This window comes from Furipterus horrens, unplaced genomic scaffold (assembly GCF_987537825.1).
Source record: "Furipterus horrens unplaced genomic scaffold, mFurHor1.1.pri manual_scaffold_3, whole genome shotgun sequence".
In the NCBI taxonomy this organism is placed as follows: Eukaryota; Metazoa; Chordata; class Mammalia; order Chiroptera; family Furipteridae; genus Furipterus; species Furipterus horrens.
The window spans coordinates 71,239,216-71,266,476 of NW_028327173.1; the positions used below are offsets into that span (position 1 = coordinate 71,239,216).

At 41.1% G+C, this 27,261-nt stretch overlaps 1 protein-coding gene and 1 pseudogene across 3 annotated transcripts in view; both read left to right on the forward strand.

The window, feature by feature from the left end:
- Window positions 1–4,721: 4,721 nt before the first annotated feature.
- On the forward strand, window positions 4,722–25,419 carry LOC150015282 (CD2-associated protein-like; annotated as a pseudogene).
- MTF2 (metal response element binding transcription factor 2) overlaps window positions 25,378–27,261 on the forward strand; it is a 57,032-nt gene continuing 55,148 nt past the window's right edge. For all 3 annotated transcript variants that reach the window (XM_090269739.1, XM_090269740.1, XM_090269741.1), the window contains exon 1: window positions 25,378–25,616. In XM_090269739.1, coding sequence (XP_090125865.1) covers window positions 25,612–25,616 — 5 coding nt within the window. In that variant the 5' untranslated portion in view covers window positions 25,378–25,611. The remainder of the gene's footprint in view (window positions 25,617–27,261) is intronic.

The window sequence follows — 27,261 nt, forward strand, 5'->3', positions numbered from 1 at the left end:
ATTACATTTGTGCCAATTTCCCTTCCCTCTGCTCCCCTCCACCCGGTGGCCCCCCTCCCTCCAGTTGTCCCCCCCTTTTAGATTATGTCCATTAGTTGTGCATACAGTTCCTCCCAATCTCTCTCCGTCTATTCCATTCCCTCCTACCATGATCCCTAATTCCTATATCATCTCCCTCCCTCTCCCCACTCCCCCTCCCTGTTGACCTCCCCCCACTATGCTTCCCTTACCCACAGTTCCTTTTCCATTCTCGTTGCCTGTTTCGTTTGCCTTTGTTTCATCTCCCTAGCTTCTGTTTTTTAAACCAGTCCCTTTAACATCTCATATAACAGTGGTTTGGATCTAATGAACTCTTTCAGTTTTATTTTGTCCTGGAAACACTTTCTCTGTCCTTCTATTCTGAATGACAATTTCGCTGGATAGAGTATTCGTGGTTGTAGGTTTTGGATTTTCATTACTTTGAATATTTCTTGCCAGTCCCTTCTTGCCTGTAGTGTTTCCCTTGAGAAGTCAGCTGATAGTCTAATTGGGACCCCTTTGTACATAATTCTTTTCTTCTCTCTTGCTGCTTTTAAGATTCTCTCTTTATCCTTAATTTTTGACATTTTGATTATAATGTGTCTTGGAGTGGTTCTCCCTGGGTCCAGTCTCTTGGGAACTCTCCTTGCTTCCTGGACCTGCATGTCTATTCCCTTCCCCAAGTCTGGGAAGTTCTCCTTTATTATATTTTCACTCAATTTTTCAAGTTCTAGTTCATCTTCCTCATTCTCTGGCAAACCAATGATTCTTATGTTGGGCCTTTTATAGCTGTCCCAGAGGTTTCTGATCCTCTCATTGTTGCTTCCTATTTCCTCTCGCTGCATTGGTTGACTGCTTGTTCCTTCTCCATATTCCAGTTTGTTGAAATGAACTCTGGATTCCTCACCATCTGTCTCGTATGTGGTTTTGTTCCTTTCGTTATGAAAGTTTTTCGCTTCTTTCATATCTTTTTCCTGCTCTTTTGTGAATTCTGTAAGCCACCTGATAACAATGGCCCAGAACTGAGCCTCTGACAGGTTTCTTATCTGTTCATCTGTCAGGTTCTCTATCTGCTGTCTGGTGAGTTGTGTCACCGGGATCTCTATATTTGTCTGCCACATTTTGACAGATGCGTTTTGTTTTCCTGGGCTGGCTGTCCGGGGCGGTGCCTGTGTACGCGTCACAAATCAGCGACCAGCCGGCGCCTGCCTGTCTGCGACCTATTTCGCAGCCCTGTGGTGCTTTCTGTGGGGGCGGGGGTCCAAGATGGATTCACACAGTTATTCAGCTAGGAGACCGGGATCCGTCCTCCCGCCCCCCTGGACCTCACTGTTCAAGGCGATGCTGCGGCTGCTCTCCCCAGCGCCCTGAGTCGCGCACGCCAGGGGCTTGATTGGAGTCGCGCACGCCAGGGGCTTGATTGCCTCCGGGATTTTTCGCCGCCCCGCCTGCCGCTCCGCAAACAGCTTTGTCTTCTTTAACTCTTACCTGCCCAAATGGCACCGCTGGTTTATAACTTCATATGTTGGGCTTCCGTGTAGTTTTATTTTCTGGAATTTCTAGTTATCCTTTGTTTTGAAGTAGTTGTATTCCTCTATAGTTGTTGAGGGAGACCTAGCGTGTCCGTCTAAGCCTCCATCTTGGCCGGAAGTCCACCAATTATGTTTCTTAATTCCCGCACCATTTCCCCATTTCTCCCCCTTCCCCTTCTCAGCTGATAACCCTCCAAATGATCCCCATACCTATGATTCTGTTCCTATTCTGGTTTGCTTAGTTAGACTTTTTTACTTTTTAGATTCAGTTGTTGATAGTTGTGAGTATGTTGTAATTTTAATGTTCATAGTTTTGATCTCCTTCTTCTTAAATAAGTCCCTTTAACATTTTATATAATAATGGCTTGGTGATGATGAACTCCTTAATTTATTTTGGGAAACACTTCATCTGTCCTTCCATTCTAAATGATAGCTTAGCTGGATAGAGTAATCTTGGTTGTAGGTCTTTGCTTTTCATCACTTTGGATACTTCTTCCCAGTCCCTTCTTTTTTCCCCCCCAAATATAAAGACATTTTATTACATAAAAAGCTGTCTAGAGACAGGCAGGGGCTGGCACAGCTTGGCAGTGTGCGGTGGCATCACGGAGGTTCTCTGGGCCATTTCTGCCCTCGTGTTAGAAGGGACTACTGTGGACCCAGCCCTCACATTGGGGTTGCTTCAGAGAGAGGGGGCACAGGTGCCCTGCTGTGTCAATCATCTCAATCAGGAAAGAAAAAGTTTCCCCAGGCATCCTGTAGCCAAAGCCACCTGAGCTGCCAGAGGCTGGGCGAGCTCATAGAGGAAAGGTAAAGGGCGGGGAATTGGAAATGTCTGGCATGCTGGATCACCAACATTATCTAGCTCAAGTCAAATGAATTTCTCTTTCAAAATGGGTAGATATGCCAAGAAATTTCTGTCAATAATTTTAAGATTATAATTTAAAGCTCAGTTCTGTTTTCAATCAGGACATAGTTTTAACAGATGCGCTACAGCTGTACTACTTTATTCTTTTTTACCACTAACGTTCTAGAATAGGATTGAAGTAAAATTACTTAATATTTAAAGGAAGGGGAAACAAGATGGAGGAAGAGGGAAAAAGATGGCGGAAGAGTAAGTGGAAGTTACACTAACCTCCTCCTAGAACTAGTCTGAATTTACAACTTAAGTTTGGAGAAATCATCTGGAATAACCAACCGAACACTAGCTGGAGAGAAGTCTTATAACCACGGAGAGACAGAAAAGGCCGCTACATCACAACGTGACCGGTAGGGAGTGCAGAGACACGGAAGGGCTGGCTGGGCTCACACGGGTGGCAGCTGAAGGGCCTGAGAAACAGCTCAGCAGCCGGGGGTTCCCCCTGAGAAGGGCAGGGTCTAAACCCCCAGCTGAGCTTCCCAGCCTACAGCAACAGAGTGGAAAGTAAAATAGTATCCAGCTGTGAAAAGCAAAAAGCCACAGGGTTTCTTGCTAACCGGAGAGAAACAGCTGGAGAAAAAGAGCTCTTAAGCGGATCACATACAAAAATATTTTGGCCTTCACTTACCCTGGGCTCGAGCAGAGGGAAGGCAGAGAGGACTAGAGACGCTTGGGGAGAGTTTGGTGTGGTGGCTTTGAGGGGAGAGCTGGGGAAGCAGCCGACCGGGTCCCAGTGTTGACTCATCCCCATACTGCAGGCAGACCATTCCCCCCCCCCCACCTCCAAGAGGCGTCAGCATGAGGGGAAGCAAAAGTCCTGCCTCAGGAATTAAGCTGCCACACCCTCGGTCCTTAAGCCTGATGGCTAATCACAGATTGAATAGATTAACAACTAAAGAAGTCAGACAAAGGCAGTAGATCCCTGGAAGTCTCCAACAGGCAGCCTAGGCCCAGACTGGTACAGGATCTGATGCCACCAGGGGCAGATCCAGGAAGTGCAGATCATTCTAAGAAGCACCAACAAACAATAGGAGTCACAAAAATGGGGAGACAGAGAAACAACCCCCCCATCGAAAGGAAAGGTAGAATCCCCAGAAAGAGTGCTAAATAAAATAGAGGGGAGCCAACTATCAGATATGAAATTGAAAGCATGGATTATGGAGAAGCTCAATGAGCTCAGTGGAAACTACAAAGAACTCCAAGGAAACTAAAGGAACTCCAGAAAACTTACAAGGAACTTACTGAGAATTACACCAGAATGAAAAAGGACATAGAAGCTATCAATAAGAGCCAGGAGGAAATGAAGAATACAATCTGAGTTGAAGAACACAGCAGAAGGAATTAAAAGCAGGCTAGAGGAAGCAAAAGATCGGGTCAGTGAGCTGGAGGACAATGTAGACAAAAACTCCCACACAGTGCAACAAAATGAAAAAAGACTGAACAAGACTGAAGAGGCTCTAAGACAGCTGCAGGACAACATGAAATGTAATAATATCCGTATCATAGGAATTCCAGAAGGAGAAGAAGAAGAGCAAGGGATAGAAAATCTCTTTGAAAAACTAACGACAGAAAACTTCCCTAACATGAGGAGAGAGAGTCATGCAAGTCCAGGAAGCACAGAGGGTCCCAATGAAGATGAACCCCAACAGGCCCACTTCAAGACACATCATAATTAAAATGCCAACATTCAAAGACAAAGAGAGAATCCTAAAAGCAGCAAGAAAGAAACAACTAATAACATACAAGGGAGCTCCAATAAGGCTATCATCAGATTTCTCAGCAGAAACACTACAAGCCAGAAGGGAATGGCAAAATATATTCCAAGCAGTGAAAAACAAAGGCCTACAACCAAGAATACTCTACCCAACAACACTCTCATTCAAAATGGAAGGTGAAATAAGGAGTTTCCAAGACAAAAGAAGGCTAAAAGAATACATCTCCACCAAACCAGCATTGCAAGAGATGCTAAAGAGTCTGCTTTAAGAAGATGAAGAAAGAGAGAGAGAGAGGAACACGAGTACAAAGGGGGAAAATGACAATGAATAAGTACTGAAAGAAAGAAGGAATTTCTACCATTTGCAACAACATGGTTGGAACTAAAGAGAATTATGCTTAGCGAAATAAGCCAGGCAAAAAAATAAAAATGCCTTATGCTATCACCTATTATGGGAAACTAATGAACAACACAAACAAATGAGCGCAATTGAACCAGAGGTATGTAAACAAGAAATAAACTAACAGTAACAAAGGGGGAGATGGGAGGGAGAGAAGGGGGTAAGAAGAGGAAGGGTCTAGTCAAAGAACATGTATAAATGACCCATAGACATGGACAACTGGGTGTAGACTGAATGTGGGAGAAGTGGGGGCAGGGTGCAGGGAAGCAAGAGGGGGAAAAAAGTGGGACAACTGTAATGAAAAAACAAACAAACAAAATTTTAGTGGGGGAAAAAATAAAAATATAAAGAATGGAAATGCAAGTTCAGTGAATATTAGAATGACGAGGATTTTCCTTCACACTGTATATTTTTCTCCTTATCCGATCCCTCCAGAGTTTGGCATTCTAAACAAGTAATGACGTAAGTTTCTTTGCATAAAACTAATAAGACCAGTTGTTAATAGAGGTTTTTTTTTTGACTAAGACTTTGACTGGAATGTCATGCCTAAAGGAGACATGCTTGGACTCTGGTTGTTACCAAAAAGCACTGAGGAACTGGGATTGACTTTCAAAGGTAATAAAAGCCCACGAGATAAAAGGCCTGGTACCTTGGTTGGATGTGCGGTCCACGGCAATCTTTCCAGGGAAGGAATGAGGGTTGTTTTCCTGAAAGATGGTTAGGAGGGACCTTAAGGCACAATGGAAAACCAGAAGGACTTGGAAAAGACAGGTGTTTACAGGCAAGGCTGAATGCCAGGTATGTGGTTCTGCTTCTGTGCCCTGAAGGGCAGACTGAAGGTCACCCTAAATGTTCCTTGCCTAAGTTCCAGCAAAGCAGAACTAAAGATCATAAGTGATCATTTTCTGCTCTTGTGTTTATGCAAATGAACAGGATAAATTTAAAATGGACTTAATGCAGTCCCTTTAATGACAAAGAGGGAAATCTTAGGGGGAAAAATTGTGATTCAAGGAAAATCACAATGCTCAGTGGTAGACTATAAAGTAGTGCAGCTAACGATCTTTAAAGTTTCTTTTCATTTAAAGTTTGTTTTGATTTGAAAATTAAACTATGTTTGTGGTATTATCAAAGATGTTTTATTTACAGGCAAGAAGAATGTTAAATGCCTTGCAACTGGATGTCTTTCCGATAAGACAGTCCTACAGATTTAGAGACTTGTTTGTGGGTTATGTTACATAAATTAACATGTGTTTTCTGTTTTCAAAGGGCATAAGCCTATGATCTCATTACCTGAGTGACTGTCCATACGTATAGGTCTCACTTAATCCTGTCTGCATTGCTGCCTTCTGAGACTCAATGGTTTGGCTGAACTAAGTGGCTGGGTTGGTGAAGAATGGGGTGGTCTGTGGGCTTCACTTTAAAACTGGTTTCTCTTTTCTGTCCTAATGGCTTGGACAGAAAGAGCCCAGAGGTCTGAGAAGGGCAATCCTAAACTATTTCCCTCAGCCCAAACTAAGTATAATGGGCAAAAGGGTTTTGGACAGGTGAGATGTACCTGGCAGACCTTCCTCCAAAGAAGTCCTTCTTTTTCCTAATGTGGGACATTGAAAAATTAATACCTGCCTTTTGTCATCTAGTGGTTATGGATTGAATGATGTCTTTTAATTCTGTTGCCAAATCTGTTGCCTCCAGAATACAACAAGGGTGCCAGCCTGTTAAATCAAGCATACCATTGTCCGGGGACAGCCAACCGACCTGTAGTCTGCATGATCCTTCCCCATGTGGGAGGACCAGCCCAGCCTCCACACCCCCACTCTTATTAGGGATTTATGGACCCAAGGGTAGGTAGGACGATGACCATGTCCAGCTTGAAGCAGCTAGAAGAACTCAAGACCTTCACCCATTGTCCTTTATAAGATTATAAAGGGTCTTAAGTCTGAGAGGGAGGGATTGTTATTTTTTATTGTTAAAATAATTAATTAATTAATTAATTAATTAATTAATTTTTGAAAAAGAAGAAGAAGAATATATGAAAGGGTGAGGCAGGAGAGGTTGTATGTGCGACACATGGGCATGGACTTGGGGAAGAGGGATCGTTGGGGGAGGGGGGTGCTGGGCGGAGGGGAGCAAAGGGGGAAAATTGGAACTATTGTAACAATATAATCAATAAAATATACTTATAATAAAAAATAAAAAAATTAAAAATAAAGAAAGGGTGGGTAAAAAAAACAATGACAAACAGTGACAAAATACTTTCAACTGCACCTCTGCTTAGTTATTGTCCTTCTACACCAAAGAACATCTGGAAAACATCCCCACATCATTTGGCATTTAAAAATTGGTATAGCTGACCAAAGTCAGGAGGGACACCTGGGGAGCATTCCTAGCTCCCACTGAACCTCGCAGCTCACAGTCCCAGCACTGGGGGAAATCAAGCCTCATTGCTTCTGACGGTGCAGACCAGTAGGGGTTGGGGTGGAGGCAGAAACTGCCAGTCTCAGCAGAGTCTGCTTGTTTAAAGGGCTCCCACAGTCCTAGAACGTCTGCAGACCCATGCACGCTGGGAAACGACAGCCAGGGCAGCAGCTAGAGGGGCGCCAGTCCGGTGGTGAAGTGGGAGAGGTGCCTGGAAAAGGGGCGAGTGCCGGGCAGGCGTCATCGTTCCCTCTCGGATCCCTCCCCCACATACAGTGCCACAATGTGAGGAAACAGGTCGCCCTGTACTGATGAATCTCTAAGGCTCCGCCCCTTACGACATAACAGTAACGACAGCTCTACCTGGGACATAGAGGCAAACAAACACAGGAGCTTGTCAGAATGAGAAGACAGAGAAGTATGGCCCAAAAGAGGGAATGGATCAAGGTTCCAGTGAGAGAACTAAGTGATGAGGAGATAGCCAACCTAACAGATGAGGAGATAGATAACCTAACAGATGCAGAATTGAAAACACTGGTGATAAAGATGCTCACAGGCTTGACAGATATGCTTGAGTACAGCAAACACATAAGAGAAGGGAAGGCTATGCTAAGTGAAATGAAGGAAAATCCACACAAAATCAAGGGTGAAGGGAAGGAAACCGGGGATCAAATCAATGATTCGGAACATAAGAAAGAAAAAAACAGCCAACTAGTGCAGAATGGGGAAGCAAGAATTGAAAAAAATGAGGAAAACTTCCCAAATTTTGCGAAGGAGATGGAAATACAGGTCCGGGAAGCACAGAAGGTCCCAGGCGAGCTGAACCCACAGTGGATCACACCAGGACGTATCATGACTGAGATGTCAAAAGTGAAAGATAAAGACAGAGTCTTGGGGGCAGCAAGAGAGAGGTGGAGAGTTGCCTAGCGGGGACTGCCTATAGGCCTGTCAGCTGATTTCTCAGAGGACACTTTGCATGCAGGAAGGGACCGGCAAGTTGTATTCAATGTGATGAAAGGCAACCTGCAACCAGGATTATTCTACCCAGCAAGGCTATCATTTGGAATGGAAGGGCATGTGAAGTGATTCCCAGACAAGGTAAAGCTAAAGGAGTTCATCATCACCAAGCCATTATTATATGAACTGTCAAAGGGACTTACTTAAGAAAAAGAAGATCAAAACTCTAAACACTGAAATGACAACAAACTCACAACTATCAACAACTGAATCTAAAAAATAAGAACAAAATCCAACTAAGCAAACCAGCATAGGAACAGAATCATAGGTATGGGGATCATTTGGAGGGTTATCAGCTGGGAGGGGGAGAAATGGGGAAATTGTGCAGGGACTAAGAAGCATAATTGGTTGGTACGAAATAGACAGGGGGATGTTAATAATAATATAGGAAACGGTGAAGCCAAAGAACTTATATGCATGACCCACAGACATGAACTAGGTGGGGTGGTAGGATTGCTTAGGGAAGCAGGGTACTGAGCAGAGGGGAGCAAAGGGGAAAATATTGGAACTATTGTAACAACATTTTCAATAAAATATAATTATAAAAATATGGAGGGATATCTATTATATCACAATGAAAATATATGTTAATGAAAGAACCCTTTACAGAAGTCTTTAGAAATAAAAGGAAAATTAAGGCCAAAGCAAAAGTCATGTCATAGCTTAAAAGCATTTTAGTTTCAAGGATACAAAATCTATTAACTTAAACAATAAGACTATTGTCTATAGAAGTACCAAATATTCTGAATGGATAGAAGCCTCCAGCTGTAAACTGATAGACTTTTGTGGTCTAAAAGCAATTGAGGGTTTCTACCCTTTAAGAAACCGTTTCTCATGTTACAGCAATTGAGATTGTGAAAATGTATAGAACGGATTATGTTTCACTTTCTTTAATTGCACCACTTGTTCAAAGTACGTTAATACTGTGGGAATCCTTATTCCATTCACAACTCTGAATATGTACTTATGGTATTTGTACATCTAGAGTTTAATTGATCACTCTGGTCACCATCTGTACATGGATAGTACTAATGCTAAGAGTTATTGGTTCCAGTGTATTGTTTTGACATTGTACACTATACGTAGTTGATTCAAACAGAAGTAAACACCATGCTCAGACTTCTCCCCCAGGGGAGACTATGCTGTTGACTATATATAGTTGACTATATTGTGGAGTTTGACTATGGTGCTGCACATGATGATAATTAACTATCTGAGTTGGGGAAATCATCAGGAATGTGAAAAAAACTACATGAGGAAGGATGGCTAGAAGGAGAATTAAATGGGAGAAGAAGAATGTTTCCTGATAATTTTGAGAGAGACAGAATCCAAGGATGACAATTTGCCCACCAGACAGGAAAGATATGGGAAGGTAGCAAGTCTTGTACAATGAGTAAGTACCTACAGATGTCCAGCTGGAGGAATTCAGTCACATTCAAAAAATTAAAACATTAAGAAGACTAAGAAGTGTCACTGTGAAGTTCTCTTTGAGTACATTCCACAAAACAATGATGAACTGGAGCTAAAAGTGGATAATGTTATTGATAACAATGAAGAGGTGGAGTGGAACCATGAACAAGTTGGGACTGTTTCCCTCAAATTTTGTGAAAGAATTAGAAGTAACAGATGATGGTTTAACTCATGAAGCCCGGGAGAATTGAGAAACTGTTTGGACTGGGCCTGCTTTATCTTTCCCCTCCCTGTGGAATGGAAATCAAACTGCACCTAAATCAGTTACACAGCCAAAGAAAATTCAAGGAATTGGATCTGGAGATATTTTTAAAGAAGTCCCTGTGAAACTTAGGACAAGAATATCCAGTGAAATATAAAAGGGGAAAAAAACGAAACAGAGAAGACCCTGATCATATAGTTACTAGGTTCCAGAACTCAGAGTGTGGAGATAATAAAAACAGACACTGAAGGTAAAATTAAAGTGAAGGAATACTGTAGATCATTATTTACCTATGAAAGTATTAATGAAGATGAACTTACTATTTTAAGAGGGAGAGATAACACATTTGATAAGTGAGGAGACTGGAGAAGCTGGCTGGTGGAAGGGTAAAGTTAATGGTAAAAAAGGAATATTTCCAGAAAACTTTGCAGTTCCAATGAATGAACTGGGTAAAGACTTTCCAAAACCAGAGAAACCACCACCTCCTCTTAAGGGTCCAGCCCCAAAGCTTGAGCTGGTATCTGCACAGAAAAAGTATTTTTCTGTAAAGTCTGAAGAAAAAGGCATGGCTAATTTTTCCAAATTTAGAAAATTAATTTTTCTTCTTGTCTTTTGTTGTCATTCTAAAGGGAAACATCTCTCCACACTTAGTCATTCACACTGTTATTTAACATGTTTTTGGCATTTACTTTGCAATGGTTGGTGTTTTCTGGGAGGAACTAGTTTGTCAAGATCCAGAGAAAATTAAGATTTTACTCAAATTGATACAATTTACATTCATTAAAATGACTAAGCATAAATTGTTATATCTATTTTTTAAGTGTCCTAGTGGAAATAAATTTTAAAAAATTTTAAAAAGAAGAAAATAACACAATTGGTGCTCTAAAACAAAATTCAGCCCAATAATTTTGACATTCTTGTGAAATCTAATATGTTCATCACCTCCATTGAGTTTATTATATAGTCAAAGTGAAAGCTTGGGAAAATAAGAATGAGAGATCTGGGTAAAAATTATCACCACTCACTCGACAAAATATATTAAATAAAATTAATTGAGACTAAAGAGTTCAATTTAAGAAAGTTACATAGACTTAGAGTTTCCAAAATTTATCAACCGTGGCCGTTGACTAATATTTATGTCCTCCCTTTCCATTTCTTTTTTTTAAAGTATATTTTATTGACTATGTTGTTACAGTTGCTCCGATTTCTTTTCCCTTAGCTCCCCTCTGCCTAGTATCCCTCTTCACTTCAGCAATTCCAACCCCCTTAGTTCATGTCCATGGATTGTGCATATAAGTTCTTTGGCTTCACCCTTTCTTATATTATTCTTAACTTCCCCCTGTCTATTTTGTACCAATCAATTAGGCTTCTTAATCCTTGCACCATTTCCCCATTTCTCCCCTTCCCCCTCTCAGCTGATAACCCTCCAATGATCCCCATACCTATGATTCTATTCCTATTCTGGTTTGCTTAGTTGGATTTTGTTTGTATTTTTTAGATTCAGTTGTTGATAGTTGTGAGTTTGTTGTCCTTTCAGTGTTCATAGTTTTGATCTTCTTTTTCTTAAATAAGTCCCTTTGACATTTCATATAATAATGGCTTGGTGATGATGAACTCCTTTAGCTTTACCTTGTCTGGGAAGCACTTCATCTGTCCTTCCATTCTAAATGATAGGTTTGCTGGATAGAGTAATCTTGGTTGTAGATTCTTGCTTTTCAACACATTGAATGCTTCTTGCCAGTGCCTTCTTGCCTGGAAAGTTTGAGAAATCAGCTGATAGTCTTATAGGCAACCCTTTGTAGGTAGCTCTCTGCTTTTCTCTTGCTGCTTTTAAGATTCTCTTTATCTTGAACCTTTGACATTTTAATCATGATGTGTCTTAGTGTGGTCTTCTTTGGGTCTAGCTTGTTTGAGACTCTTTGTGCTTCCTGGACTTGTATGTCTATTTCCTTTGCCAAATTAGGGAAGATTTCCTTCATTATTTTTCACATAAGCTTTCAATTTCTTCCTTTTCCTCTTGTCCTTCTGGCACCCCTATGATTTAGATGTTGGCACCTTTAAAGTTGTCCTCGAGGTTCCTAATCCTCTCCTTGTTTTTTTCAATTCTTGTTTCCTCGATCTGTACTGGTTGACTGTTTTTTTTTTTTCCTTATGTTCCAAACCATTGATTTGAACCCTGGTATCCTTCCCTTCACCATTGTTTTTGTGTGGATTTTCCTTTGTTTCATTTAGCATAGCCTTCATGTCTTCCTTTATGCATTTGCTGTACTTATGCAGATCTGTCAAGTCTGTGCACATCTTTATCACCAGTGTTTTGAACTTTATGTCTGTTGGGTTGGCTATCTCCTCCTTGCTTAGTTCTCCCACTGGAACCTTGATCTATTCCCCATTTTGGTACATACTTCTCTGTCTCTCACCTTGACAGGCTCCTCTGATTGTTTGCCTCTGTGTCTTAGGTAGAGCTGTCACACCTCTTACGTTGTAAGGGGCGGAGCCTTAGGTATTCCTCAGTACAGGGCGACTGGTTTCACCACATTGTGGTGCTGTATGTGGGGGAGGGGTCTGAGAGGGAACAATGCTGCTTGCTCAGCACTCACCCCTTTTCCAGGCACTTCTTCTGCTTCCCATATGAGACTGGTGCTTCTCTAGCTGTTTCCTGGTGGTCGTTCCCTGAATGGGTGGGTCTCTCAGATTCTGCTGAGAGACTGGCACTTTCTTCCTCTGCCCCAACCCCCACTGGTTTTCACAGTGAGAAGCAATGAGGCTTTATTTTCACCAGTGTTGGAACAGTAAGCTGCGCTTCTGGTATGGGGCTGACAATGCTCTCCAGGTTTCCCTCCTGACTTTTTAAGATTGTGACTGTGCATTCCGCCAGCCTGCCACTGCTACCGCTCCTCCCACCACCATACTGCTTCCTCTCCACCTTGGCTCCACCCCTCTTCCCTGTCTAAATGAGTATTACTTCTTTATATCTGTTTGTTGGACTTCCATGCAGCTCAGTATTTTGAAACTTCTGGTTGACTCTAGTTTTGAGATAGTTGTATTCCTTCTTAGTTGTGGTGGAAGATGCAGCATGTCTACCTAGGCCTCCATCTTGGCCAGAAGTCTCTCCATTTCTATTTTACTCTTTCTTTTCAATCATGGTATAGTATAACTTGTTTAATGTTTTTTCAAGGACTGAAGATTCAAAATAAAACATAACAATTTAAAAGCAAAACTTCTTTGGATTGTAGATACAACCTTAAAAATATGAGAATAAGATATGAAAAATCTTTATAGTTTGTAACTTAAAAAAAAAAAATCTCACCCAAAGATGTGTTCATTAATTCCGGAGAGAGAGGAAGGGAGAGAGAAACATCTATTGCTTGCCTCCTGTACATGCCCCAACCTGGGATCAAACCTGCAACCTAGATACATGCCCTGACTGTGGATTAAACCTGCAAACTTTTGGTGTACAGACAATGCTCCAACCAACTGAACTATCTGACCTGGACTGAAAACTCATTTTAAAAAGTTTGACATAACACTCTTCTCCAATTTAAAAAAAGGTATGTATTTAAGTTTCCTCCATGTATTTTTTTAAAATATGCTTTATTGATTATGCTGTTACAGTTGTCCCAATTTCTTTTCCCTTTGTTCCCCTCCACCCAGTGACATCCCTCCCTCCAGTTGTCTTCTCCCCCCTCAGTCCATGCCCATTGGTTGTGCATATAGTTCCTCTCAACACATTCCTATCTACTCCACTCCCTCCTATTATGCTTCCTAGTTCCTGTACCATCTCCCTCCCTTTCCCCCGTTCTCCCTCCCTGCTGACCCCCCCCATAATGTTTCCCATACCTATAATTTTTTTCACACTCTTGTTGCCTACTTAGTTTGCCTTTGTTTCAGTTCACTAGCTTCTGTTGTTGGTTGTTGTGATACAGCTTTAATTTTAATGTTCATAGTTTTGATCCTTTCTTCTAAATAAGTCCCTTTAGTATCTCATATAACAGTGATTTGGATCTGATGAACTCCTTCCGTTTTGCTTTGTCCTGGAAGCATTTTCTCTGCCCTTCTATTCTGAATGACAGCTTCGCTGGATAGAGTAATCATGGTTCTAGGTTTTTGCTTTTCATTACTTTGAGTATTTCTTGCCAGTCCCTTCTCGCCTGCAGTCTCTTTTGAGAAATCAGCTGACAGTCTTATTGGGACCCCTTTGTATGTAATTCTCTTCTTCTCTCTCGCTGCTTTTAAGATACTCTCTTTATCCTTAATTTTTGACATTTTGATACTAATGTGTCTTGGTGTGTTTCTCCTTGGGTCCAGTTGTTTTGGAACTCTCTATGCTTCCTGGACCTGGAAGTCTATTTCCTTCCCCAAGTTAAGGAAGTTCTGCTTCATTATTTTTTCACGTAATTTTTCAATTTCTAGTTTTTCTTCACCTTCTGGCAACCCTATAATTCAGACGTTGGCCGCTTATAGATGTCCGATAAGTTTCTGAGCCTCTCCTCATTTTCTTCACTTCTTGTTTCCTCTTTCTGCACTGGCTGACTGTTTGTTCCTTCCCTATGTTCCAATTTGTTGATTTGATCCCTGGTTTTCTTGCCCTCACCACTAGTTTCATATGTGTTTTTGTTCATTCCAGCAGGACTAGCCTTCATTCCTGCCCTGTCTTGTTTAAGATCTGCTGTTAGGTCTGTAAGTGCTTGTATAAGCAAAGCTCTGAACTGTGCCTCAGAAAGATTTTCTATCTGCTGCTTTGTTAGATTATAAATTTGTTGTCTGGTCAGCTGCATCACTGGGATCTCTATCGTTATCTGTGCCATCCTGAACAGTTTTGTGTTTACCTTTGCTTCCTGGGCAGGGCTGTCACACCTCTTACGCTATGGGGCGGGGGGCGCCCTGTGCACTCATCACAACTGGGCGTTTTCTGCAGGGTAGGGGTCCAAGATGGATTCCTGCCGTTCAATCTCCGCTGAGAGACCAGGAGCCTCCTCCTCCCTCCCCACCCCCACCAGGCCTCACAGTCTAAGGCAATGGGGGTCTGCCTTCCCCAGCTTTGGAACTGCAAGCTGACGGGTCTAGTCTGTAGCTGGGGGTGCTCCCCAGGCGCTTCTCACCTCCCCTTAAATACGGGTGTCTGTGGTTACCTCTGTCCTGCCGCCATCACTGCTGCTGCCGCAGACAGCACAGCTTGACCTCTCCTCCCTGGCTTCACCCCTCCTACCTGTCCAGATGAGCACCACTTCTTTATAACTTCATATGTTGGACTTCCATTTATTTTCTGAAACTTCTGGTTATTGCTGGTTTTGCGGTTGTTGTATTCCTTCTTAGTTGTGGAGGGAGATGGGGCATGTCAGTCTAGACCTCCATCTTGGCCAGAAGTCTCCTGTATTTGTTTGCATCCGTGTCCCAGGGAGAGATGTTGCTCCTACTATGTTGTAAGGGGCAGAGCCTTAGGTATTTGTCAGTAACAGGCTACCTATTTCACCATATTGTGGCGCTGTATGCGGGGGAGGGGTCCGAGAAGGAACAATGCTGCTTGCCCAGCACTCGCCCCTTTCCCAGGCGCCCCTCCCACCTCCGCACTGGACCAGCTCCCCTCTAGCCACTGTCCTGGCCGTAGCTCCCAAAGTGGGTGGGTCTTCGGACACCCTAGGTCCGTGGTGGCCCCTCAATCAAGCAGACTCTGCTGAGACCGGCAGTTTCTGCCTCCGTCTCAACCCCCACTGATTTGCACAGTCAAAAGCAATGAGGTTTGATTTTCCCTGGAGCTGGGATAGTGAGCTGCTCTGGTGAGGAGCTGCGAATGCTCCCCAGGTGTCCCTCCTGACTTTTTAAAATGTGTAACTGCACTTTCCGCTGGCCTGCTGCTGTTGCCACTTCTGCCACCACCACACCGTGTCCTCTCTGCCTATCTGAATGAGTATTTCTTCTTTACATCCTTGCTTGCTGGACTTCCATGTACTGCGACTTTCTGGAGCTTCTGGTTGTTTCTAGTTTTGAGGTAGTTGTATTCCTTCTTAGTTGTGGAGGGAGACACAGCATGTCTGTCTATGCCTCCATCTTGGCCAGAAGTCTCCTCTCCATGTCTTTTCATTGCTTCATAGCTCATTTCTTTTTATGATTGAATAATATGCCATTGTATTAATGTACTACAGTTAGTTCATTTGCCAGTCTTTTTAATTTATTTATTTTTATAGACAGAGAGGAAGAAAAAGAGACTGAGGGAGAGAGAGAAACATTGATTTGTTGTTCCACTTATTTATGAATTCATTGTTTGTTTCTTGTATGTGCCCTGACTGGGGATTGGACCTATAATCTTGGTGTATCAGGACGATGCCCTAACCAACTGAACTACCCGGCTGGGGCTGTCCATTTGACTACTGAAGGACATCTTGGTTCCCTCTAGTTTGTCTACAAACACATATAATATATATAAACATTAGTGTCCCAGTTTTTGTGTGGACATATTTATTTGGGTAAACACATAACAGTGTGATTGCTGGATCATATGTTAAAACTACACTTAGCTTTGTAAGAAACTATTGAACTGTCTTCCAAAGTGTCTGCATTATTCTCCAGCAATGATGATAGTTCTATTTGCACTATATCTTCACCAGTACTTGGTATTGTTGGTATTTTGGATTTTAGCCATTGTAGTAAGTGTGTAGTAGTTTCTTGTTTTAATTTTCAATTCCCTAATGTCAGGAGGTTGAGCATCCTATGATATGCTTTATTTATTATCTGAATGCCTTCTTCGGTGAGGTGTCTGTTCAGGTCTTTTACCCATTTTTAATCAGGTTTTTTGTGTTCCTATTGAGCTTTAAGGTTTCATTGTGTATTTTGAATATGTCCCCTACTGGATATGTTTGCAAGTATTTATCCCTTGGCTTTCTTTTCATTCTCTTAATGGTGTCTTTCACATAAAAAAATTAATTTTCATGAAGTTCAGTTTATCAAATTTTTTAAGTAACAGAGCATGGTTTTGGTGTTGCATCTAAAAACTAATTGCCAAACCTAAGTCATATAGATTTTCGTCTGTGTTATCTTCTGGAAATTATACATTTTACATTTTGTCAACAGTTAATATTATTTGTTAAATAAGTTAGTAAAGGCTAATGGTAATAGAAATGGAATGGATGAGTTTGGGTGGGAAGAAAATCACTGGCTCTATAGATTTTGAAAGCATCAGCATAATGTTAACAGTTAAAGATGTTGGGTACTATTCCAAAGAACTAAGTTGCCAGTTAAGACAGTCAGATGATCATAAGGGCATGATGCAGGGTAAACCAAGGGCAAATAGGTCAGAAGAGAGACACAGGATCTAGTTCATTGATCAGAATTTCAGGAAAGGCAGTCCAGTACCCTGGAGAGCTCCTCTAAAGAGCCCAAGGTTTGAGAGCCTGCAAGCTTTCAAATGCCTCTATCAGACAGCATATAAATTTTCTCATGGTTCACTGGACCAGAAGCCTATGTCACTGCACTCCATGAGTTTGGTTTTTTTTAAGTATATTTTATTGATTATGTTGTTACAGTAGTTCCAAATTTTTTCCCCTTTGCTCCCCTCTGCCCAGTACCCCCCATGACTCCTGCAATCCCCCCCCCCTTAGTTCATGTCCATGGATTGTGCATATAAGTTCTTTGGCTTCACCCTTTCCTATATTATTCTTAACTTCCCCCTGTCTATTTTGTACCAACCGATTATGCTTCTTAATCCCTGCACCATTTCCCCATTTCTCCCCCTTCCCCCTCCCAGCTGATAACCCTCCAAATGATCCCCATACCTATGATTCTGTTCCTATTCTGGTTTGCTTAGTTGGATTTTGTTTGTATTTTTTAGATTCAGTTGTTGATAGTTGTGAGTTTGTTGTCATTTTAGTGTTTAGAGTTTTGAGCTTCCCTTTATTAAGTCCCTTTGACATTTCACATAATAATGGCTTGGTGATGGTGATCTCTTTTAGCTTTACCATGTCTGGAAAGCACCTCACCTGCCCTTCCATTCTAAATAATAACTTTGCTGGATAGAGTAATCTTGGCTGTAGGTTGCTTTTCATCACATTGAATACTGGTTGCCAGTCCCTCCTGCCTGCAAAGTTTCTTTTGAGAAATCAACTGATAGTCTTACAGACATCTCTTTGTAAGCAACTCTCCACTTCTCTTGCTGCTTTAGGACTCTCTCTTTATCTTTCACCTTTGGCATTTTAATCATGATGTGTCTTGGTGTGGTCCTCCTTGGGTCTAGCTTGTTTGGGACTCTCTGTGCTTCTTGGACTTGTATGTCTATTTCCTTCGCCAAATTTGGGAAGTTTTCCTCCATTATTTCTTCACATAAGTTTTCTATTTCTTGTTCTTCCTCTTCTCCTTCTGGCACCCCCACGATTCAGATGTTGACACGTTTAAAGTTATCCCAGAGGTTCCCAAGCCTCTCCTCATTTTTTTCAATTCTTGTTTCCTCATTCTGTACTAGTTGATTGTTTTTTTCTTCCTTATGTCCCAAATAATTGATTTGAACCTCGGTTTCCTTCCCTTCACCCTTGGTTTTGTGTGAATTTTCCTTCGTTTCACTTAGCATAGCCTTCACCTCTTCTCTTATGCATTTGCTATACTCAAGCCTATCTGTCAAGCCTGTGAGCAACTTTATCACCAGTGTTTTGAATTCTGCATCTGTTATGTTGGCTATCTCCACATTGCTTAGTTCTCCCACTGGAACCTTGATCTGTTCTTCCTTTTGGGCCATATTTCTCTGTTTCCTCATCTTGACAGGCTTCTGTGTTTGTTTGCCTCTGTGTCTTAGGTAGAGCTGTTGCTCCAGTTACGTTTAAGGGGCAGAGGCTTAGGGATTCCTCAGTACAGGGGGACCTGTTTCACCAAGTGTGGCGCTGTATGTGGGGGAGGGGTGTGAGAGAAAATAATGCTGGCCGCTCAGCACTTTCCCATGCTCCAGGCACTTCTCCCACTTCCGTATGGGACTTGTGCCCCTCTAGCTGTTTCCCTGGCTGTCGCTCCCAGAGTGGGTGGGTCTGTGGATGTTCTAGGACTGTGGGAGCCCTTTAAACAAATGGACTCTGCTGAGACCCGCAGTTTCTGCCTCCACCCAACCCCCACTGGTTTGCACAGTCAGAAGCAATGAGGCTTGATCTCCCCCAGTGCTGGGACCGTGAGTTGCAAGGTCTGGTCAGGAGCTGGGAACTCTACCCAGGTGTCCCTCCTGACTTTTAAAACGTGTGACTGTGATTTCTGCCAGCCTGCTGCTGCTGTCACTGCTGCCACCACCACACCGCATTGTCTCCACCCAGGCTCCGCCCCTCCTACCTGTCTGGATGAGTATTTCTTCTTTATATCTTTGTTTGCTGGACTTCAATGCAGTATGATTTTCTGGAACTTCTGGTTGTTTTTGGTTTTGAGGTAGTTGTATTCCTTCTTAGTTGTGGAGGGAGATGCAATGTGTCTGTCTATGCCTCCATCTTGGCTGGAAGTCCTCCATGGGTTTTAAATAACTTTTTAACTATTACAAGGATAGAAAAATTATGAAATAGAAAGGAACACAAAGAGGAAAAAATCTTACCACAGAGATAATCCTTAACTACACTCACTATTAACTGATGACAATGGTGAGACAAGACCCATAAATGGACCCTCTTTATTTATTCCTATCATTCTTTGTCAGTAATTCTTAATTACTCATTTAATGTGTAAAATTTGTGAAATTAAATTTTAATGCTTAAGATCATGTAATTAAATATATTCTGCTTCAGTTATAATTACTATTAATGCCAGTTTGATTCCCAGCCAGGGCACAGGCCTGGATTGTGGGCGAGGTCCCCAGTCAGGGGCATGCAAGAGGCAACTGATCTATGTATCTCTCACACATCAATGTTTCTCTCCCTCTCTTCCCCTCTCTCTTAAAAATAAATAAAATATTTTTTTAAAAAAGAATATGTCTAGTAGGCAGCTGGAATTATATCTGGAGCTCAAGAAAGGAAAGGGCTGGTATTGAGTGGAAAACCACACCCTAACCAAGTCTTGGCACTCCAATCCAGTTTGCTTCACTAGTGCTCTTTCCTGATGCTCCCATGTCAGGCACAAGGGCTTGGCATTAATAGTCACTGCATGTTAGTGGGTTCAAAGTATTTTGGCAGTCCATAATAGAAACATCTTTCTCTGGGGAAACACATTCTTTCCAATTCCAATTATGTTCTTCTTGTGGTGGCAGCTAATAAAAGATTCCACTTCTTTGGCTGCAGGTTTGGGCGTTGATCCAATTATTGTTGAACATGATATCTTGTCTTGCTTGTAACATCATAGCCTATGAGAATATTTCTGTGATTTATTTATTTATTTATTTATTTATTTATTTATTTAGGCTACAACTCTAAGGGTGGAGAGTGGGAATGAGGAAAAGAGGAAGAAGAGAAAACTTCCCTTTTCTTAACTACTGGTTAAGAAAATGTAACTTTGTTGAAAACCACGTTTCTCACTAAATAGAGAAGGCCATATGCAGTAGGAGAGAGTGAAAATACCATTCAGAGACACATGAGAGAGAGAGAAAGATATGGAGAAATGGATGGAAAATCCTGATATTTTTCTAGTACCTGTTTCCAAACAACACCAAGGTAAGGGTTTCTGCCCTTCCAAGGCTTTTTTAGTTTGCAATCATGACCTTTGTAATAAAAAAAAAGTCTTGACTGATACCACTTGTCATATGAGGTCTCTCACAGACACAATCATTTTTCTGTGCCTGTTTTTATCCTTCATCCCAGGTTCTACTAAATATTTTTCTCATTCCTAGGATACATCACACCCTTTCACACCTCCATACATTTATACTGTATCTTAGTTACACTTGTTAATGTTACTATCTCCAGACTCTAAGCCCTCCAGCCCACTTTGTGGATATGGCTTATTAATGCTTGTATCCTGTCCTGAATAGTGTACAGCACAGTTCTTTACATATAAAAGACACATTTAACATTGTTAAATAAATATACATTAAAAAATTATTATGTAAAAGCTCTTCTGTAGTCCAGGTGTGCTTCCAGAAACAGGGTTACAAAGAAGAATAATGCCCTTCTACCTTCAAGGAGCTTACAGTTGAATTGAGGGAGTAAGACATGTAATAATTACTGAGAGAAAAATAAAGCACTTTTACATATATTATTTCATTTAGTCTGTATGAGGAAACTTTAATGTTGATATTCTTATCCTACCCAGGGAGCCCACAAAGTTCAGGCTGTGAGAGCTTAGGAAATTTGCCCAAGATCACTCAGTTAATAGAGACAAAGGCTGGCCAGCAGCTGAGGTCCTCTGTCCTCCAGGGTTCCTGCTTCTGTTGTTCTGCCTGTCTTACCATGTCCACATCATTGAATGCTCAGTGGACAAATTAGCTCTGTGAAGCAAATGTGAAGGTTTAGCTTTCTTATTCTTGGATAATTTGTATTCATTCTCTCTCTTTTCTCCCCATACCCACCAAATTTTGGTGATTTAATCTTCAAAAACTTGTGTCATAAGCACCGTATGTGGAGATGAAAATTGGAACCTAGCTCTTCTGATTTTTAGTTGAGTGATCGGTTTTGAATACACAGACACTTTTCATTCATTCACCTTACATTTCTGACTGCTAAGACAGCACAAATATTACTTGATAGCAGCACTGCAAATTCTCCTGGGGTTCAGGTAGGGAGATGATTTGACAAACCTGAGGAAGGTGCATGTGCTGCAGAATCCCAGCTCTGGGGAAACTGTGCACGCTGCAGGAGGCTGCTGAGAGTGCACTTTGGAACCAGGGAGGAAAACTGCTTTATATTACATGGTCTCTCCACTGAGAAAGCTTAACATTCTGCCAGCTGGTGAAGGAAAAAATTTAAAAGACCCATATTCATTTTCACAAAGCAAGTTATGAAGGGCAGATTTGGAAATGACAGGTCACAAGTTAATAATGGGCACACTATATTTTAAGGTGTATGATACAAAGAATACAAATTTACTATATATATTTTTTACAACAAATAACTGGGTTTAAAAGAAGAGTTCATGTTATATATGGATTCTTAACCTTTGAATAAAAAGGAAAGGATTTTAAAAAATCTTTCTGATTTACTATGGAAACACTCATTATTTTTATGTTTCAGATATATTTCTCTTTTCAGACCAATGAAAGCTAACTATAAAGACAGAGAATGTCTTTCTTTGATCTCTCTGACTTGTCTGATTATTTGCATTTCTATCACTGCATAATGAACATTGAAGTTCTCCTTAGCCCTTTTGTACAAGAGAGTAAGACTAATAATTGAGAACTTGTAGGTATATAAATATATTTTATAATATTCCCTGTGACTTTTCAATGATAAAATTTGAGAATTACATAAAATTTTGAATGTTCTGATCAAATTTTCATATTTTTCACTTTTGCTTCTGATTACAAAGGCGGATTCAATGCTCTTTCTGAGTTCTGTTACATAGTAACATATCTAGATTGTATTAGTCAGAGTAGACTAATATGCTGGGCAGCAGGCACTTCCAAATTGCAGTGGCTTAATACAACAAAAGTTTATTTCTCCAATTAAATATCCACATGCAAAAAGATTAATATAGATGCATACGTCACAGTGTACCTCAAAATGAACTTAAATGTAAGAGCTGAATCTATAAAAATTCTAGAAGAAAACATAATAGAAAATCTCCATGATCTTAGTCAAGCCAAGACTTCTTAGGTATAAGATCAAAAGCATATGGCATTAAAAAAATAAATTGGATTTAATCAAAGTTAAAAAACTTTTGTGCTTGAACAGACATCATTAAGGAAGTAAAAAGATAAGCCATAGATTGGGAGAAAAATGTCTGCAAATCATGTATCTGGTAAAGGGCTTGTATCCATGATACTCAAAGATCTCTTATAACTTGATAATAAGACAAACATCCCAGTTAAAATAAATGGGTAAAAGATTTCAATATATGTTTTACCAAAGAAGATTTAAGAAGAGTTAATAAGCACATGAAAAAAGTACTCAATATCATTAGCCATTAGGGAAATATACATTGAAGTCACAGTGAAAAACTACTTCCCTCCCACTGGAATGAGTAAAATAAAAAAGATAGACAACAACAAGAATTGGTGAGGATGCTGACAAATCAGAGTCCTCAAACATTGCTCCCATTTTGGAAAAACAGTTCAGTGGTATCTTAAAAAGTTAATCATAAACTTATCATACAGTGCAGCAATTCCACTTCTAGAAATCTACCTAAGCAAAATAAAAACAAATATCTACACAAAGACTTGTATGCAAATGTTCGTAGCAATATTATTTATAATAGCCCCCAAATTGGAAATGATCCAAATATGCATCAACTGGTGAATGTATAAACAAAATGTACAGTCAGACAAAAAAGTACTACTCAGCAATATAAAGGAAAGAACTGACACATGATACAACACAGATGAACCTCAAAAATACTGTATTGGGTGAAAGAAGCCAGGCCAAAAGACTATATATATTGTATAAGTCCATTTATACATAATGGCCAGAAAAGGCAAATCTATAGAAGCAGCATATTGCTTGGGGTTGTTAGTAGCAACAGGACTGAAAATGTGCATGATGACTTTTGGGTGGTGGAAATGTTCTAAAACTGGATTGCGGTCATGGGTGCACACACCTAGTCTCTGCTTAATTTTACTTAGGGACTCAAAGTGACAGATGTTCTATCTCAACACACACTTCCCTGATCACCACAGCAAGGGGGGATTGGTGCCTCTGCCTCTTGAAGATTTTCCTAGGAAGTGGTATCACTTCCTCTCTCATTTTATTGGTAAAACCAACTTACATGCCCATGCCTAACTTCAAGGGTGCAAGAGAGTGCAATTTTACTGTGTGCCTGGAAGACAGGAAAAGAAGAATTTTTGTGAACCCTAATGACTCTTACAGAAATAAATAACAACAGTAAAGGGCACAGTATACTCTGACTGAAGTTATTTTGCTTTGTACTTCTGAAAGACTTGACATTTATTTCTTCTTAAAGTCCTAATTCTTTGCATACTGCTTAGACATTTCTAAGACAACAGTAACAGGGATTCTTTGTATACTGTGTTACTGTGACTCCCTCAGTGTCCTTGATTCCCTGAGCACCTGGTTTTCCTTAAATGATTGTACTTCTGCAGTCATCTTTATACAGGAAAACAAGCTTTTAAAAAAATAGGGATCATTGACTTCTCTAATGTTTAAAGGATTAGAATACTTTTGTGTGGCTTAAGAGGCCAAAATTATACCAGTAAATGGAAATTATAGGAAGGCAGACTGTGCATATATATAAGGGAGACTTTTCTAATTATCAGTGTTTCTGAAATTAAAACGACTGCCTCTGAGGTGCTGAATCACTGAAGATGTTTAAGTTGAGGCCTGATGACCATTTGAGAGAAACATGGAGAACTTAGACCAAATGTTGTCCAAAACTGATGTTCTATGATTAGGCTGAAGTTGCACAGCAAACCTATGTTTGTGCAATATCTTTATCTGTTTTTGGACTGCACCTACATTTTTTTTTAAAGTCAAAACTCTCCTCAACCAAAAGTGTGAAGGGAATTGAAGCCGAATTTTTGAGAAATTACGTTACAACAGAATTCAGAGAAAGTGAAACTTGAAAGGTAGCAAATATGTTAAGGCTCTAGTAAGGACACAGACTTAAAACCTGATTAGGACCATTAGTCAGGAGAAGCAAAAGAGTGGAACGGTATGACTAAAATATTTAAAATATTTAATGGTTTGGATAATATGTTTACTTGCCAAATCCTGATTTCAGGGGCTGAGGGAATCCCTTTTGAAATATGAGCAAAGCGAGTTTAGGCCGCAAGAGGTACTCTTCCAGAGAGAGAGAGAGAAGCAGCATGGTATTAATTATCCCTGTAATGTAATATGAGACAAAAACATAAAATATTTTGAAAATATTTTGACACATTTATAAACAAAGGTACCACACGTGGCTGCTAATTGGAGCTGGGTTGTATCTAAGTCAGAGACAAGCTTGCACTCTGTCACTCGGGACCTCTGACCGCCGGAGCAGTATGTGGACAGGTCTGCCCTAGTATGAAAAAGTTTATATTCCTAAAATAAACCACTTTTTACGGGATTATTCTCAGATTTCATCACTATTAGGGAGGACTGCAAAGCAGACCAAAAGGAAAACCTTTCATTGTCAGGGAAAAACCGTCAGAAAATTCTTCTATAAAAGCAGCTTCCGATTAGAAGGAATTTGGGGCTGGGCAATAATCTCCGAACAAAATTTAATTGTAACATCCACGGTATTCTGACCGCTGAAGGAAATTCGAACAGCAGGCCTCAGGGTGAAGAGAAAAGAAACGTACTTTATCTAAGGTTTTCTCCACGGAAAAGAAATCAGCACGGCAAGATGTAGCAAGCAATGTCCCATTTCTCATGAGAAGACTAAGCACAGTAGACAGAACACTTTATAGAAGAAAACCGCAGAACAACCACCACCAGCCCAGGGCGCAGCGCTCACTATTGTGTTAGCACCGGCGGCGGAAGGACGCAGTCCCACCGCAACATTAAAGAGTCCTTCTTTGTTCAGCTTCGGTCGGGGACGCAGGGCAAGGTGTTCTTCCGCGCTCACCGCGCAGTCCCCGCCTCCTCGCAGCCCTGGAGAGCTGCCATTCGGCACTGGAGTGGCTCCGCGCTCCCAGAATGCACCGGCAGTCCGCGGGAAACCAAAATGGCGAAGGGCTGTAGCAAAGTGAGCTGTGTTTAAGGCTGGCTTAAGAACACTCACTGTTAGCCCCCAGCCCTCGTCCTCAGGACTTTGGTTTGTGCGTGTGTACGTGTGGGGTGCCTGGTGGGGCAGCTGTCCAGTAAGTGCTCGGACTCGCAGGGGAAGCGCCCACGGGGACGTGATTGGTTGTTTTTTCCTGTATGAAGCGGTTGGCACCACTGAAGTGACCGAATGAGGTGAGAGACCTTGGCCTGGGGACCAGGCTCTTCCGGAGGAGATTGCTGGCGGGGGTGGGGGAGGAGAAGAAAGGAAGCAAGTGTAAAAGGGAAAGATGGAGGATCGAGGTGGGGTGGCGGCTGCAGTATGTGTATGTGGTGCCTTGCACTTATGCATATGATGAAAAGAATGGATGAAAAGGAGTAGTCAGTTAGGTGTTGGGGAACATAGAGACTAAGAGAGGGAGCTGGGCATTAGGGAAGTCGGTTGGAGGAACTAGAAGAAACGTTGAGACGGGGAAACAGTGTTTGGAGGGGCAGGAAGGAACCTGGGGGCGGGAGACGGTTGGAGGGGCAGGATGAACCTGATGATGAACGGGTGGGGAACTGAGGGGAGGAGCCGTTAGGAAATATGGACTGAGGGAGATGTGGGGTGCAAAGGAAGGGGCTGCCTGGGACCTTAGGGGGCGCAAAGGGAAGTAGCAGCTTGGAACGAGAGGGTGGTGAAATTGTATGGAATTGGAAGGGCAGGATGGAGTACGAGGATGAGGGGAACACTAAGTGGTGCCTGGGAGAAAACCCTGGAAGCTTAAAGGGAAGAAGTGGAAGGGAAAGTGTGAGATGGGGAAGAGCTGCCTTACATTTGGAGCGCACCAAAAATCTGAGGCAATTGTTCTCTTTAATTAAATCCAATTTAAATGCCCGCTCGAGAGTAGATTTGTATTATTGTATTCATTCTTTACCGCTGAAGTAATTGCGGCTTAAGGGATTTAAACTAATTTGCCAAGATTTCTTATTAGTAGTGCCAGAACTCTTAACTGTGTCTTTTACAATCTGGTGTCCTTGGTTGCGAGACTTTTTCTTTGGAAGCAACTAGAAGGAACAGATGGATTTATTGGGGCAATCTGACGAACAGTTAAGGTTCGTGAACAATGAGAAAAAAATAGGGAATGTTATTCTTTAAAGCATTTAACTTAAGTTAAAGTTAGAACCTATTTACTAATACAAGTATGAAGAGCCAGATAGGCTTGTGTATAACATAAGAAAGCATGTGAGGTCAGTACTGAACGAGAAATATGTAAATAGTGCCTAATTTAATTTGACTCCAGGTGCTCCGGTAGTAGTAACTTTCTCCTTCAGATTGATTCCATGTGACCCTCCTGTATACTTTGCCTACAGGCTGGTTTCAATTTCCATGTTTTCATTCTCTTGAGAATTCCTTTTTTGGCAGTGGATGGCAAAGGCAGTGAATTTAGAAGTATTTAATGTGGATAAAATAAATACTTAAATTCTTGCTGTGACTTATTTTAAAGGTTTGAAATGCTTTAAATGGAACCATTTTGACTTAAAGTTTCAGGTACCCAGTAGTTTTGGCAAGGAAAGAGTTGATTTTAAATTTCTTAGCATAGAGCATTCTGTTCTTGATATTTGGAATGTTATTCACACTCCAAGCATTTGCAGTGATAGTTTGAGAGGGAATACAAAGCGAATTTTTAGCTTTTGTTTCTTTAGGTTCCTAAGTAAAAAAATAACGTATAATTCACGTTTTAAATTTGCTCACCTACAGTTTTTTTTTTAAGGTACTAAAAATATTCTAAAATATTTGAATTAAGAGTGCACCTGTTTCCTGGCAGTGTGTATGATTTTAATGGGCAGTAACAGAAAT